At 28.6% G+C, this 16453-nt stretch overlaps 1 protein-coding gene and 1 long non-coding RNA gene across 3 annotated transcripts; both read left to right on the top strand.

The window, feature by feature from the left end:
- The first annotated feature begins 244 nt into the window (after positions 1-244).
- LOC139088109 (FHF complex subunit HOOK interacting protein 2A-like) lies at positions 245-2811 on the top strand. 2 transcript variants are annotated; one of them, XM_070637159.1, is made up of 2 exons: positions 245-2175; positions 2475-2658. In XM_070637159.1, the coding sequence occupies exons 1-2, from the start codon at positions 373-375 to the stop codon at positions 2505-2507; spliced, it is 1836 nt and encodes a 611-aa protein (XP_070493260.1). In that variant the 5' UTR covers positions 245-372; the 3' UTR covers positions 2508-2658. The 2 variants fall into 2 exon arrangements, with proteins under 2 accessions (XP_070493260.1, XP_070493258.1); XM_070637157.1 differs by having other exon boundaries at positions 248-2811.
- A 4428-nt stretch (positions 2812-7239) lies between these two features.
- LOC139088289 (uncharacterized) lies at positions 7240-7676 on the top strand. Its single transcript, XR_011544207.1, has 2 exons — positions 7240-7440; positions 7501-7676. It is a non-coding gene; the product is annotated as an uncharacterized lncRNA (long non-coding RNA).
- Positions 7677-16453: the final 8777 nt, after the last annotated feature.

Genomic DNA, 16453 nt, shown 5'->3' with positions numbered 1-16453 from the left:
TAATAATCTCTTAACTAAGGTAAATAAAATCATGAAATCACCTACTTTACTAAGGGTATTATAATTTACATTTCATTATCATCATGTCCACATAAAGTTTTATTGATAGTTGTCTTAACAACGACGAGTTTTCCTACTTTTTGTACAATTAGGAGGAATTTACATTAAATCCATCCTATTCCATTAAAAAAATACAAAGGAAAAATATATAAAAGTCAGTGATGAATTAAAGATAGAAGTCAGCTGTTTTTATAAAAAAAAAACTATTGGAAAATGGAACAAAAAGAGGCACTTGAAACGTAAACAATTAAATATTTGGGATTTAAAAAAAAAATATATATATATAACTCCAAAAGACATAAGACAATTAAAATGTTAGGACGAGTACTGGAATCACTTGAGGAGATTATTGCTCCTAGTCCTACCCTTTTTCAAAACTTCGAGTATAATTGGAAATTAATAAAAACATTTTACATGAAGATAAATCAGAATGATCAGCATATAGATAACACTAACATTCCTTACTATATGGAACAAATGTTACAAATTTTAATTAAAGAAGAGAACGAAGTTAAAGAGTTTAATATCAAAAATAGTGACTCACCAGAGTTGAGAAAAACAGCTGAATGTCTGGAATTTTTGCTTGAAAGTAAGCCACTAGATCTTTTGGTAGATTTAGCCATTAATGAGAAACCTGTTGGATGTCGTCGATGGGTGTTAAAATGGATAAAGAGATACCTAACATGTTTGGAAAATCCAATGATTGCTCATGGAAGTGTTTTCAAGCCAATAGTTAAACTAATGACTGTTTGTAAAGGAGCATTAGCATCACCATATGAAATGGACGAAATTTTATTTCTTGAAGCAGTTGCTGGATTAATTGGAAAAAATCCAGAATTAATTAAGCTTTTTATACAATCTCATCAACATAGTGACTCTACTACAAAAGGATTATTTAATACAAAGCCACCAAAGCATAATACATTATTTGAATCTAATAAATTGGAACCAAATATTCGTCGAGTATCACTTATGATAAACAGTGAGGACGAGGAGGGAATAAAAGACGAATCCAATTGTAATGCTAATGATGGTAACGATAATCAAACTACAAGAAAACTTTTAATATCTCCAAAAAAAATTCCAAAAAACTGCAATTGTGATGACGGTGATCGTTTTAATCTTCTTGATGCAGTTATGAGTTATATTGAAAGTGCTGATAGTACAATAGTGGTTCGTGCATGTGAAGCTATTTTAATTTTAGTTTCGTTAAAGGAACTAGATAATCATTGCAATGCTATTAATGCATCATTTACTGAACTCTCTCACGTTATTGGAGAAAAATTATTTTTATGTGCTGAGCTTATTCCGGAAGACATGAATTTAAGTGACATTGAAGAGTGTAATATATCTTGGGGATTGTTTCCAAAAGATGATCAACAACATTTTATTGGTCGCTATCAGCTTACTTCATTTCTGTGTTGGTTGGACTATGCAGATTGTTTAGTAAAAGAAAACCTCTTGATTGCAGATTTACTAGGAATGTTATTTCGCGAGCAAGTTTTAGAGAAGATTTTGGAGCCAAATTTATTAGAATTAAATGGACCTTTTGGACTTGTACTAACTTCAAAAATAATCAAACAAATTAATTCAGAAGTATTGATGGAAGAAATTGCTACTTGGCTAGTAGGAACAGAAATCAACGGTTCTGATTGCCTACTTAATATAATTATTGAAAATGCGCACGATAATTCTGAAGTTTTATTACAAACTTTACAATTTGTTGAATCTTTGCTTGATAATCCTAATGAGAGAATTTTGCATTCCATGATATTTTTGTACGTTAACACTCGTGGATATTTTGATTCATCAAAATCAAGTGAAATTGAAAGTTGGTCAGACGAAGAGGAATTACGTGAAAAAAGACGTGGTAGTGTCGATAGTGCCGTGAAATCTAGAACTATGGCTCCTAATAACATCCTAAAAGTAATTAACAATTTTCTGTTGCTCTTACCACGTCAATTGATGGCTGAAAGTGTTGGAACATGTTATGAAGAATATATGCAAGATGCAAGTAGACATTATCAGATGTGGATTAAAAAAACATCGAAATTTAACTGGCCTATAGAAGCTACTTCACCAACAAAAAGACCATTTATTTCTAAATCGCCTGTTGTAAGTAACGAATGTAATGACAGCGGTATTTCTGAAGAAATGACATTTTATGAGGGACCTTTGCTTCGTTTACTTTTTAATCAAATTAGAAATATGAGTAATCAACCTTACGAGCTAAACTTAGCATCAATTGCTATACTTTCAAAATTAGCCTTGCTCCCAAATCCTTTTTTGCACGAAATTTTACTAAGTACTGAAATTCCAGTCGCACATGGTGCAGCTACACTTTTTACCGTGATTCAAGCATTATCCAAAAAACTTTTATCAGAAATTCCAAGATATTCTAATTTTTCAAACAGAATTCATGCAACTGCAAAACGACTGCTAAGTAATCCACCATTAATGAAGGAGGAAAAAGATGAGACTGTACATGATGAATCGGAGCAACTTTTTGAAGCATTAATTGTATTAGAAGAATTTTGCAAAGAAATTGCAGCCATAGCTTTTATCAAATATCACCATGCTACAGAGTAGTCATAAAATTATCTATTTTACCCATCCTATTACTTACCTATGTTTAGTATAAGATCTAGTCAGTTTTGGCTTATGGTTTTAAATTACCTTATATGTTTAAAATTCATTTCTTGCCTTTAAATCAAGTAATTTTGAGTTTATTTTTCGACAAAATTTAATTATAATAACAATCTTTTAAATGAATTTTGTGTAAATTTAATCAATTGAATAAACAATTTTCAAGAAAATATTGGTGCTGGATTTTGTAAATATGACATAACTACAGCAGAAAAACTAAGCATGAAAGAACTTAATACTTGTTTTGAATCTTCAGTGACACGAGAATTCGCAAACGAAATCACTGAGCAATACAATGCTAGCCATGCACAATACCTAAAAAATATATAATTATTTGGATTTAATAAAAGTAAAAGAGATTAGGTAAGTAATTATTTGTGAATTAATTAAATTACTTCATTTTCAACATTAATCCAAGCATTGAAAAAACCATTCCTAAAATATTGAGATAATCTGGAGTGAGATCTTCCTGTGAACTCTGAATGTTGTTATTTGGTTTGTATTTAACAATTCTGTCTGGTCTTTTAGCGATTTCGGAATTCATTGCTTTATTTTAAATTATTACTTGATTTAATTAAATTTTCACTTGGGTAAATATTTTGAACACACATACAAACACGTACTCCTAAAGTTTCTTGCCCCTTTACTCAAATGTTTTTAAACAAAAACCGGTATTTTTTAGGATGAATTTTTTTATTAAAAAATCTATTTAATGTTTAAACTTTTTAAGTCATAAATAACCAAAAATTGATGCTTACTATCAATTGTACAGAATTAGCCACATAGACTTTATTTAAAACAAATGTTTTTTACAGTTTTTAAGATCATCCTTTTAATATTTATCATTGATTATTTAATTAGCTATAGGGTTTAAAAGTTTAATATCTTCAATTTAGCACTAAGATTAATAATATTTAAATGATTAAATGACCCTAAACCTTACATTTGATTTTTTTTTTGTTTTAATCCATTACAAAATTTACATTCATTTCCTACTTAAAGAAAGATTTTATCCGATTGATACTATTTTTTTTTTCTTTATTCTGTCTTAGATGAATCCCATAGCATGCTAGATAAATATCTACACATATTCTCATTCATTCTTTCCTTGTTCACACTGCCTCAGTTTTTAACGCTTGAGGAAGGGATAAAAAAAATAAATGTTGATAGAAAATATGGAAATCGTTTTGATATCAAAACAGCTCATGAATACAAATTTTAAAATTACTTCGAATATACCGTCAAATTCATGATAGAGGAAGTAAACTCTATACGATATGAGAAAATCAATTCAATGTAGAAAAATGAGTTAGAAGGTATATTAAATTTAATATATTGTGCAGAAAATAAAAATTTTTCCAACTAATGGAATTGAGGTTTTTAGCGCATTTTTGAAACTTGTTTTCAAAAAGGTAGCTTAATAATGCACTTTGTTCGTTCGTTCGTTCGTTCGGTCGGCTGTCTAGAGAAGTCTAGTCTTGAAATTTTTTTTGACCGTTATGAGGTTTGAATTATGAAAATCCGTTAAATGAGTAAGTTCTTAAATTTTTGGAAGTTTTATATGGATCTTGTTTTTAAGATCTGGAAGTGACCTGGATCTTACTGGATCTTGGTTTTTAGGTCTGGAAGTGACCTGGATCTTACTGGATCTTGGTTTTTAGGTCTGGAAGTGACTTGTTAATCAATTACTGATCGCTGGGACAAAAATGCGCTTAAGTCCCTCGATCAATAACACGAGGACTTTTGTAATTTTTTTTAAGTCCTTAGATCAAAAATATCACTTGTATAAACAAACAGTATTTTTGTAATATCAGATAAAACTGCGCTTTATACATATTAGAAAGTATTATTTTTTTTCCTATGTCAAAAGAGTAAGAATTTATTTAACTTTAATTTTAAAATGTAGTAGGATTTTTCGCATCGTTTCCAATTTCATATACCACTTGAAAAAAAGGGATTCTCTTATTGCTAAAGAATCGTAAAAGAGCTTTCAATGCAAAGCTTGTGAACGCTATTTATATTTTACATAATACAAGAATGCTAAAATACCACCAAGAATAAAGTGAAAAAATTGGATAAACTATCTTTTTTTTGTGTTACAGAATGCTTTAAACTAAGAAAAATTAAACGTGATATAAAAATGTTAAAGGTACTTGTTAATTAATTTAATATAAATATGTCAGTATCTGATAACAATAATATTTTGAATTATAGCCATGTTACAACTGGAACGTAAGAAAACTAAAATGTACATAAAAAATGAATTGAAAAAAAAAAGGTTTTTTATGCCATTTGAAACAGTTTAAGTACTTTTCAGACGGCTTTTTCCTTGAAACATGTAAAAATTGGATGAATAGTAAAGGTCTTTAAATTTAAATACGGACCATAATAAATATAAATATAATAATAATATTTTGAATTATATGTGATTATTGTGTATTTGGATTGAAAAGATAATTATACAGATACAAGATTTTTACTCATGCCATTTTAACACTTAGTTTACAGATATTTTTGGACCGTGTACAAAACAAAATTAAGTTTTCAGAAATCACAAAACGTTCGACTAATTTCATGCCATCAAACCGAAATTACAGCCACTGGCTTATAACGTAAATTCAGGCTCAGGGTAAGGTAAGGTAATATTCTTTCACAAAAACCTTGTTATTTTATTATTTAAAAACAAATTAATTTTACAATTTATTTTGTTTGTGGTGTTTCACACATAAAGGATTTTGAAAAATTCATTCGTCTACGTGGTAACTGTGTTCGGCTTACATTAAATTTTGGTTTTTTGCTAAATGTTCCTTGCTTTGAACTCCCATAAGAGGTGCAAGGTAGTTGTAATTGATTTAACGTATCATGAAATTGTCTAACGGCACGATATGTTTTTTCATGTGCTTTTGATTGAGGTGTAACAAAACTATTTTGAGTACTGCTAAATTTCTGATCAAATTTCACACTCTCTTTATTACTTGTCGGAGTTGATTTTGCTCTTGGAGACCCCACTTGATTAAACCGTACAGTTCCAGAAATGTTGCCCACATTTAACATCATCCACTCTTGAAAAATTTGATTTACAGATCGAATAATTTTTAAATGTTCATAAATATCTGGGAATTCTTGGTTTTTATAATCTTCAATGAGCTGACGAATTTGAATAAATATTTTATTAAATTCCAATTTTAATGCCAATGCTTCATATTGACATTTATGTTCCAAATTAAATCCACTGTTTATAAGGCTTTTCATTGTCTCCTCTCTAAAGAACGAAAATAAACAAAAATATGAAATTATTTCGAAATCACAAAGGTTATGAATTCTATTCTTACAAGTCAGTAAAGTCAATGGATTTATTAAGTTCGTTAGTATACATCTTGTTCATAATTTAAAAAATAAACTACCAATTTAGAAAATTTTAGAAGATGAATTCTTAATAAAATTCTAGAATTTTTCTATGCTTACTATGATAAAATTTTGATAAATTTATTTCAGGAAAAATATGTTACATGTTCATAAATATTAATGCTTTTTAACTATGTATATCCCTCACAGTTTTTTTATTGTTTCTTTTTCACATATATTCATTTCGGTTAACTTCTAAAAAAATTAACAAAAGAATGAGTCAGTAAAACTGCTTTCCCAATTACTTGTAATCGTAGCTCATTTTTCAAGAATTTTCTGAATGCGTGGCGAAAACTGAAAAGGGTAGTGGGCTGATAAATGCTTAGTAAAGAAATTAGACAATGATAAATTACATCAAGATCTACAAACAAAAGTGAATGCTGTTGATAACAGCATCTTTTATGTTCTATTGTTTTTACTTTTTTGACACCCCTCACAACTTAATGTTATTGTCACACTGTGTCGCACAACAGCCAGACAAAACATTAGTTATAGTGAGACATTTTTTATTAAGAAAACCAAAACCATATATACCTAGCAAATATGCGGTCATTTTTGTCCAACGAAAGCGCATTTTCTGCATCGATGATACCTCATCGATAATAACAATAATTAAATAATGTAAATCAATCCCAATCGAAGAATAAAATTTTTAATAACTCAAAAAAAAAAAAAAATTACCACAAAAATTATTTTCACTAATAAAACCAGTTTTTCACGAAAACTGTTATTACAGGATTTTGTTCAGCTTATAATAAACATACGTATTTCCTGAATATTTTACAGAGGAAATTATCCTAAAAGAATTAGCGTGTGAAAAGTTATGAAGCATGAAAAAGCCACAAAAATTGGATTGTTTACCCTATCTAAATGCTGAAGAATACAAAATATGAAGAACTTGTAATACATTTACTCATAACCAAAAATACATTTAAAGCCAAAAAAACTTCAAAAAATCACTAAATTCGAACGACACTAGAGAAAATATGGAAAATAGCTTATTTAATTTTCTTTCAGCAAAATGCGTATGAGATATCTTACAAGAAAAAACTTTCATTAGTTGGAGTAAAATTAGTATTTTAAATAGATTTTTTCCCGCACTTTTTTGAATTTGTACAAAAGGGGAGTTAATTCTATCTAGTGACAGCATTTTGAACAGCATTTGTGTTTACATTTCTTTTGATAAAAAAAAAGATTAATATTTCTAAAATAAAATGTTTCGCATGAATTTACCAAATCAATCCGCTGAAGATCAGCGCAAAGAAGTTAGACGTCAAGTCCGTAACAATGTTTTTAGCTTCATTGGATTAGTTACCTTGATTCGCACTGGTAAGAAAATGTTTAGTTTTATGTATTAATATCTGTTTTCATGTGTTTATATTTATTTAGCACCAATTGTCTTGGATGTACTCAGTGATTCATTATGAGAATGGCCTAATTTCTGGGAAGAATTGATCAACATATAAAAATTTTCCATGGAAGAAATTTTCATTAGTCAATAAAATATGAAAAAAGCATTTCCTGATTTCTTTTAAGAAAAATAAAATGTTACTAAGAACAATTTATCTATATAATTTTGTTTCATTCGTGGATATGAGCGATTCCTCAAATGTGATTGTCCAAAAAATTAGTATTTAAGTCCATTATTCGCATAACACATCTAGACGATTCTATGGCTATCCATATTATCTTATTTTTAAAATATCTATTATTTGATTTACTGTAAGTGTTGCACTATTTAAAATTGTGGAATTTTGATGTGTAAGCATTCTACCTTCTTTAATGATTGATGGAAATTTTTATATTAAAAATTAGAAGCAATACTTGACTTTAAATGACAATAATTTCATCCATTAGAATGTTGTTCTTAACATTATAGTTTTCCACTCATTCTTTTAATCATACATTTTTAGCGCATTTTTGAATTTTTTTTCAAAAAAGTTATCTTAATAAATCACTTTGTTCGGTCGGCTGCCAATAAAAACTTTTTAACTAGACATCGTATAGAGCTCGGAATGGTTTTAAAGGATCAGTTCCATAAAGTTATTGCAGCGCCGGGCATTTAAAAGTTTCAAATCAACTCATAAATACTTTAATTAATGATTTTTTGATTTCAGTACAAAACGTAATCAACTTTTGGCCTTTACATGAAACATTTCTTAAGAAGTAGAAATTTATTGTATGAATTGTTTTTTAGATAGGGAAAGTGACTTATACATTACTGGATCTTGTATTTTAGGCCTGAAAGGCCTAAAAGGCTATCTGGATCTTGTTTTGTAGGTCGGGAACTGGTTTAATAATCAATTACTGATCGCTAGGACAAAAATTCGCTGAAGTGACTCGATAAGAACGAGTACTTTTGTAATTTTTTGATCACTTAAGCAATTCATCGAATAAGTAAACAGGAAGTAGTAAATAATTATTAAGAATAGAATAAAGTGCAAAAAATATAGCATAAAAATTTAAATTAATGAGACGGCTAAAATTAATTATACCGATATGAAGATTTCTTTCACTTCTTAGAGTTTCTTTGGATGAGTTGAATTTTTGAAAAAGAGCTTTTATAATCCAAGGTTATTTCAATTTTAGTATTAAAAAGTGTTTTCATTGAAATCTCTCCTAATTTCATGTTTTGATAGAATTATTTAACTTTAAACAGTCTTCTATCATTAATTCATGCTGAATAATTAGTTACTTAACATTAAAATGCTAAATAAAGACGAAAATTTGAGTTTTTTGAAAATTTCATTTGGTAGTTTTCTGCACGGATTAGGAAAAAAAGCCCAAAAATAACTCGATCACCAAAATTTTCGAAGAATCGTAATATCTCTTTAATTAATGGATAATGACCAGAACTAAGAGCATAAAATGATAGATTTAAGAATTTTTAATCATTTGGTACCAGTCATTAAACTGTAGCATTTCTAGTTTTGTCTATTTTTCGATTCTCGTATGTAAAAAATGGCAAATTCCGATTTTGGTGATCGAGTTATTGACCGAAGAATCAAAATAACTTAATTAATACAGCGTTTCAGTATCCACAACTAAAAAAATATGATAGTTTTTGGCCTAATAAATTAGTTAAAACAATAATATGAAGCACTTCAGTGGAAATATTTTCCAAAAAATCGGTTCCTCGACAAAATTTTTCAAAAAATCATCCAAAGAAACTCCCTTCTGCAAGTTGATATAAAAACAGAGCTATAAATGTACTATTTTACGAGAAAAATTGATTTAAACTTTTAAATCATTACATTTTTCTAATTTCTTAATGGAAATTTGGAAATTTGGAAGAAAAGGTCTAATAAAATCACTAATATTTTACAGTCAGACAAACTTTCCAAGTCCTTATCTGAATACATGTAACTTGCTATTATTATCCAAAAGTGTCATTGCAGAAATTGATGTCGTTTTTCATTCTTCCTTAAACATTACAAGCGAAGAATCTTTAAAGATTTCATGTGTGTCACACAAAAGCGACGGATGAGTCATTTCATATACCACAAAAAAGGAGAAGTGAAATAACCTAAGAATAAAATTATGTGGACATGTCAACATTCTATATTATAAAACCTTGAGTGAATCATTAGCCTATCCGTGCTCTCATTTTTTTTCGTCATTTCTATTTTTATTTTTATCGAATAAAATATTAATTTCTAATCAGTAGCTCCATAATCTTACATTGAACATGCACGAATATTGATGTATACTAATTGAAACCTTTTCTTGACACCAACAAATCAAAGATTAATGACAAGATTACAATGTTTGGGTATTGAAAGAAAATATTAGCATGTCTAATTAAATGAATACTGGACTGAAGTACTTCTCTTCCAATTTAATTGTCTTCGATATTTCATAAATACAGAAATTCGAAATCCTTTAGTGTACAGAATCATAGCTATCATCAAAATTTTAATGTATTTCTTTATTAGTTTTTTGGAAGTCTTTTCATCTTTATGGTAGTTCCCTATTTGTTGATGTCTGATATTATTTGCTTAAAAATGTCTTCAATTGTCACGATTCTGTCTATACATTCAGTTTTCTTTTACTTTGAAGTATGTTCATATATTTTGTCGTAAATTGTTGCTACTTTTACTTATCCCAATGGAACTTTACTGTTTATGGTTTTGGTGTGTCGTGTTGCATGCCTTGAATGTAAATTAAGTTTGTTCTTCTTTTTCTTTTCTTTTTTCCCCATTCCAACAGTACAAATTCTTGGCTACTTTTTTATATTGATGAATGTTAAAACACATTGATATCTTTTCCTGGCTTAAACCATTTGATTCGTTTATAACGTTGCCTCAACCCTGCCAGCCGACAAGTCGATCAAAGCATATTGTTAGGCGCCCTTTTTCAAAAATTCGCTAAAAATATAATATAAGTTAAAAACTTTACATGCTCAATAAAGAGACTAAAGTAAGAGATTAAACTTTGTTTTATTTAAACATAGAAACTTGATAAAACAATATTCGATTAGAATTTTCTCATGTTACATGGGTATAATACATTTTTTCCCTTTGGCCCAATATACATAAATTACAACTTTTTTTCATAATAAAATCACAACAAATTTTTTTAGAGCAAAATTTAATGTCACTGATCTACACAATTGAAAAATAAGAGACATAGAAATTGGATTTGTAAATTATAAACCAATAAATACATATTATGTGGTCATATGAAAAAGTAACCGTTAAATTTTTGAAAATTACCAACACTATCATTAGTATTTTACACGGAGAACAATGCAAAATTGTGAGGGTGTTAGTTTTGTTTCGGGCGAAGTTGTCTGCATGACCACATATATGAATATTGTTCTAAAGACAACCTGAATTTTAATTTGTTTAGATATTTAAACATACCTTGAATTTACGTTATAAGCCACTACCCGTTACTAAGTAAAGAAACCCGGCTTAGTAAAGAAATTTGACTCTGGAAAAAAATTTTTAATCCGTTAATAAGCCACTACCAAAATGCCATTAATTAAATTAGATAAAATATTTAAATCGTTTTTAAATGACATATTTGAACATTGAGAATCAGTTAGAACTAGAAAAATTAATAATTTTTAAGATTTCCATGAAAATTTTAGATTTTTCTTCATTTGTTTACATTTCTTTACTAAGCCACTACTCGTTATTAAGCCTTTTTTTGAGATTTTTAAAACTTTTTTTTCGCGATAAGGTTAAATCCAAGGGGGAGGAACTTACATTTTTTTCATGAAAATGCAGGTAAATGCATGTAAATGCATGTGAATGCATGTGAATGCATGTAAATGCATGAAAATGCAGGTAAATGCAGGTAAATGCATGTAAATGCATGTGAATGCAGGTACCATAGAAAATGAAGCAATAGATCGGAACTGCCTCGATTTTTCTATAGATGGGTGAAAAATTACCGGAAAAACCAATTTCGCCTCAATTTTCTTACTTATGGATAAAAACCAGACGGTAAAAACTAGTAAATTGGTGTTTAAAAGTAGTTTTGAAAAAGATAGTAATAATTCGAAAAAGTCCAATTTCGCCTTGATTTTGATCAAAAATTCCTCAGAAAAACCGAATTTTTCATTACTTTTCTTTATTGCCACGTCAACAAAGCTTGACCTATGCTATCAATAGATCTAGAATTTACTGGATCTTATCATTATACTGTAAAATTGACTTGGATACGTATCGATTTGCTATCAAAGGCAAAAATCCATCACAGATACTACCTATATAAAATATATTTGCCTCGTTGTAGGTTTGTCTAGCAAAAGGCAATACCTAAACAAAGGCACTGTATAGTTTTTTCCTAAAAATTGCCTGTAATAGTTATGCCAATGCCTAGGCAAACCTAGCGGAGATTTGAGAAGGTGCATTCTCATTTCTACCAAAAAAAAACATTAGTATTATAAAAAACATTATATCTACTAAAATCTTTGCTAGGTTTGCTACGCATAGGCAAACCTATTATAGGCAAAAACTATTGTCTTTACACAGACAGTGCCTTTGCCTAAGTATAGTCTTTGCCAAGGCAAGCTTAGGCAAATTTGTTTGCTTTTCTATAGGTAATGCCTAGACAAAGTCAAAAGATAACATGATACAGCCAGGCATCTATTCACAGGCATCTATCTGACAACTCTGTTATGTATTAGTAAGTATTTGTTTATCATGAATGTTTCTGGATCTTATTATATAGTGAGCTTGTGTAAAATGGTTCTGGATGTCATTGAAATGCAAACATACTCGAGCAGCCATAAAGCTTACTCTTGAGTATGATTACAAAAATGTACATGCTCAATTATAATGATTGAGTATACTCATAAACACGGTCATTTAGGTGAGTAAACTCATTGTCTGTTAGAGATAGTAACACTGGATGTTGCTGGATAATATTCTCAATCTGGACCGAACAATTTAATCGGTATTTTAAGATCCATTCTGATAAGTACCATCCTGGACTATTTATTCCTTGATTAAATAAACTTTTAAACAATTTTACAGAATAATAATAAGACCCAGCAACTTTTAAAGCTATTATGAACAAAAACTAAGATTCAGTAACATCCAGCGCCAACAAATAGAGCATAATAAATCTAAGTAACATCCAGACTCATTGTAAACAAAGAAATGATATTTAATAATGAACAAAATCACATACATTTACCGGTTTTTAGTGATTTTGAGTATACATATACGTTTATTTTTTTGTATAATGTACGCATGTAAACGTATATTTACCCAACCCTAATCTACAGTGAAAAACACCTCAAAAAAGTCGAATTTCGAACTAATTTTCTTATAAGGAGAAAATAATTCTTCAGAAAATCAAATTTTGTCGTTTTTTTTAATTACTAGGTTATAAAACTATAAAAAAAAATCAAATTTCGGCTCGATTTTATTACCAGAGTGTAAAAAAATCTTGGACACACTAAAAAAGGTTTTCAGGATGGATATATCCGTTAAAAATCCAGTTTTATTAAAATGCATGTAAATGCAGGTAAATGCATGTGAATGCATGTAAATGCATGTAAATGCAGGAAAATGCATGAAAATGCAGGTAAATGCATGTAAATGCATGTAAATGCAGGTAAATTTTTAAGTTCCTCCCCCTTGGTTAAATCTACCGAAGACTTTTTCGACTTGATTTTCTTTTTCTCAAAATTTTTCAAAATTAAGTGCTTTACATATGCATTTTGGTATTTAACATAAAAAGAAATATAGAATCTATCATTTTGAGTAGTAATCAGCTAATTTGAAGCTTTAGTTAAAGAGTTATTTCAATTCAAAAATGTTTCTCGGTTAATGGATAAAAATTACTCTTTTTTTCATTTTTAGTTTTCCAAATTTAGACAAATGTTTGACAACAGAAAACTCATTTTGTCAATTTCCGCTGTTATCTGCTTCATTTTTATGCTCATTATGCTTGTTAAACATGTCTAGTTAATGAGAATTTCATCAAAAATAGCGTTTCTCGGTTAATATTTCAACTCATTGCAAAACAATTTTCGTTTGTTTACAAAATTTAATTTTGATTTTAAAAGGAACCAGAAACTTTTGTCTTTAAATAATGAGAGCAACACAATAGTTATTAAAATCTTAATCGAAATTCCTGGTCACGATATACTTTAAGCAAACAGATTTAGAGAAAAAAGAACTTAAAAATTTGTTTACACTGTTAAAAATTTTTGTATCGAAAAATTTCAGTGCACTTTATCTGTAGATTTAACCATAAGCCACTGGCTTATAACATAAATTCAGGGTACCCTGAATTTAAAAAACGAAAATTTTCATGGAAATCTTAAAAATTATTAATTTCTTCTAGTCCTTATAGTTTGTTTTTAATCGAATATATCATTTAAAATCGGAAAATTTATTTTATCTAGTTTAATTAATGACTTTTTGGTAGTGGCTTATTAACGGATACAGAATTTTTCCTGAGTCAAATTTCTTTACTAAGCCAGTGGCTTAGTAACGGGTAGTGGCTTATAACTTGGAATTTACTGGATCTTGTTTTTAGGTCTTGAAGTGACCTAAATATTTCTGGATCTTATTCTTTTGGTCTGAAAGTGAACTGGATCATACTTGATCTTGGTTTTTAAGTCTGGAAGTGACCTGGATCTTACTGGATCTTGGTTTTAAGTTCTGAAACTGACCTGGATCTTACTAAATCTTGGTTTTTAAGTCTGGAAGCGACCTGGATCTTACTGGATCTTGATTTTTAGATCTGAAAGTGATCTGGATCTCGTTTTGTGAGCCGGAAAGTAAACTGGATCCTACTGGATCTCGTTTCGTGGGCAAGGAAGTGACCTGAATCCTACTGGATCTCGTTTTGTAGATCTGGAAGTGATTTATTAATCAATTACTGATCGCTACGACAAAATGCGCTTAAGTCCCTCGATCAATAATCCTAATAAATTCTAATTTTTTTCGGTTTCAATTCCTTATTTGTACCGATTTTTTCAATCTTATCAAATTGAAAATTTGGTGTGAATATGATATCTGAGCTTTATCACAGCATAGAAAATAGTTATATAATTAAAAATAATTTTAAAAAATTAAAAAAAAAAAAAATTTATTCCAAAAATTCGTGCTAAAAGTGGTGCAAAGTAGTTTTAAATATGTTCAATGTAATTTTCAATCAAAAATTGCCTTGCTATTTAAAAATCGTTTTTAAAAAAAAAAATAAAAATAGAATGTGTATAGACGAAAACAATGAAATGAAATTTTTTAAAAATATTTTTATTATTACGCCAGCTATCTATTGCAAAATATTGACAGTGGAATTTTTCATTTTCTCCCATCATCATCGAGGAGTAGTAGTTATTGAAAGCTTTGGAATTTTTTCATTATAATTGTATGTACGGTCGTTGACTTATTGACTATCAGTCCATAAATTTAAAAGTTTTCCTTCTTTTTCATACAGCGCTACTTTTTCTTTATTTAACTGATATCCATTGAAAGAATTGAAATAAGAATGTATATCTTCCATTAATCGAATAAAGTAAAAAAATAGAAAAAAAAAAACTTGAAAAAGGATATAAAATAAGAATGGAAGGAGAAGAAAAAAAAACATTAAAGTACTTGTGAGTAATTTTCTGATAAAATATTACTCACTTGGGAACTCAACTAGAAATAAGTATATTAAGCTTATAAAAAAAAAAAAACATTTTCTTAGTGCAATTTTCATTCTATTATGGGGTGAAAAATTTTGAAAGCTAAGTGTTTATGATTTTCACATTTCTGCTTTCATTACACTTACCTTTCAGTTTTCCATCAATAAATGCTGAAAACTTTTAGAAAAAGTAATTTTTTTCCGTTATATTCACAAAAGCCACATTCAGGAGAATAAAAAAGTTTTGATCCTTTGACGATGCCGTCGAGAGAAAAGTTTCATAATAATGAAAAAAGCGATTTTGGAGTTTTATTTTTTTTTAAAAAAAAAGTTGACTAAAATCTAGGGTTGTCAACTACAAATACCAATATTTTGGTATGTGGTGCAATTTGAAACTATTTAAGTCCCCAAATAATTTGTAATTTCAAACCAATCTCATCTCGTGATAAGAAGTGATATATTCATAAATAGACATACATCAATACATTAAGTCATTTAAAGGTACTAAAGGGAGGACTGAGAACTATATTGCATTGAAAACCATTTTAGCAACGTTAACAAGTGTTGAACAAACCTTCGAAGTAATTTTATTATTTCCAAGTTGATTACTGTTACTAATTATCCAGTAAGCACAATGATCTAGATTTGAAAAAAATGTTCAAATGTTGACTGTGCACTAATTCAGTTTGAGACTTTAAAGAAACAAAAGTTTTTGCTAATTTACAGTTGCATATTGGCATTAATCTCTTAGAAATGGCTTTCTGAGTAAGTCCTCAAAATATTATTTCGATACAATAAGGATAAATATGTATTTTTGCAAAATTTTTGTAAATGTTTACCGAAAAATTTTACGCACGTAAATTTTTGTATGAAAATTTTTGAAAAAATAACAAAATTTCAAAGTGAAAATTCTCTTCACTGAGAGGATTTGGACGTTCCAGAAAGATTTTATAGGTAAATATACGTTAGTTCTTTGACTTTATGCCTGTTTCGCGTTTGTACTCGTGTGTACTCGTAACTTATTTAACTTCATAAACTCGAAAAAAATTATTTTTTTAAAACGATTTTTCTCTTATTTCAACTAATTAACATGGAATTTATAACACACAATGATAAACTTTATACATTTTTAAAGCATTAAACAGCAGAATTGAGTAAAAATAATCATTAGAAACATAAAATTTCAATCAATGAAATTTTGTGTCAAAAATGTAAACAATCGTCAATGTACATTTGAATTAAA

Source organism: Chironomus tepperi, unplaced genomic scaffold (assembly GCF_022539635.2).
Source record: "Chironomus tepperi strain 1889 unplaced genomic scaffold, CSIRO-AGI_Ctep_v1 contig_161, whole genome shotgun sequence".
NCBI classification, from domain to species: Eukaryota; Metazoa; Arthropoda; class Insecta; order Diptera; family Chironomidae; genus Chironomus; species Chironomus tepperi.
The sequence above is the reverse complement of the archived record's forward strand: the minus strand, read 5'-3'. Positions and strand labels throughout refer to the sequence as shown.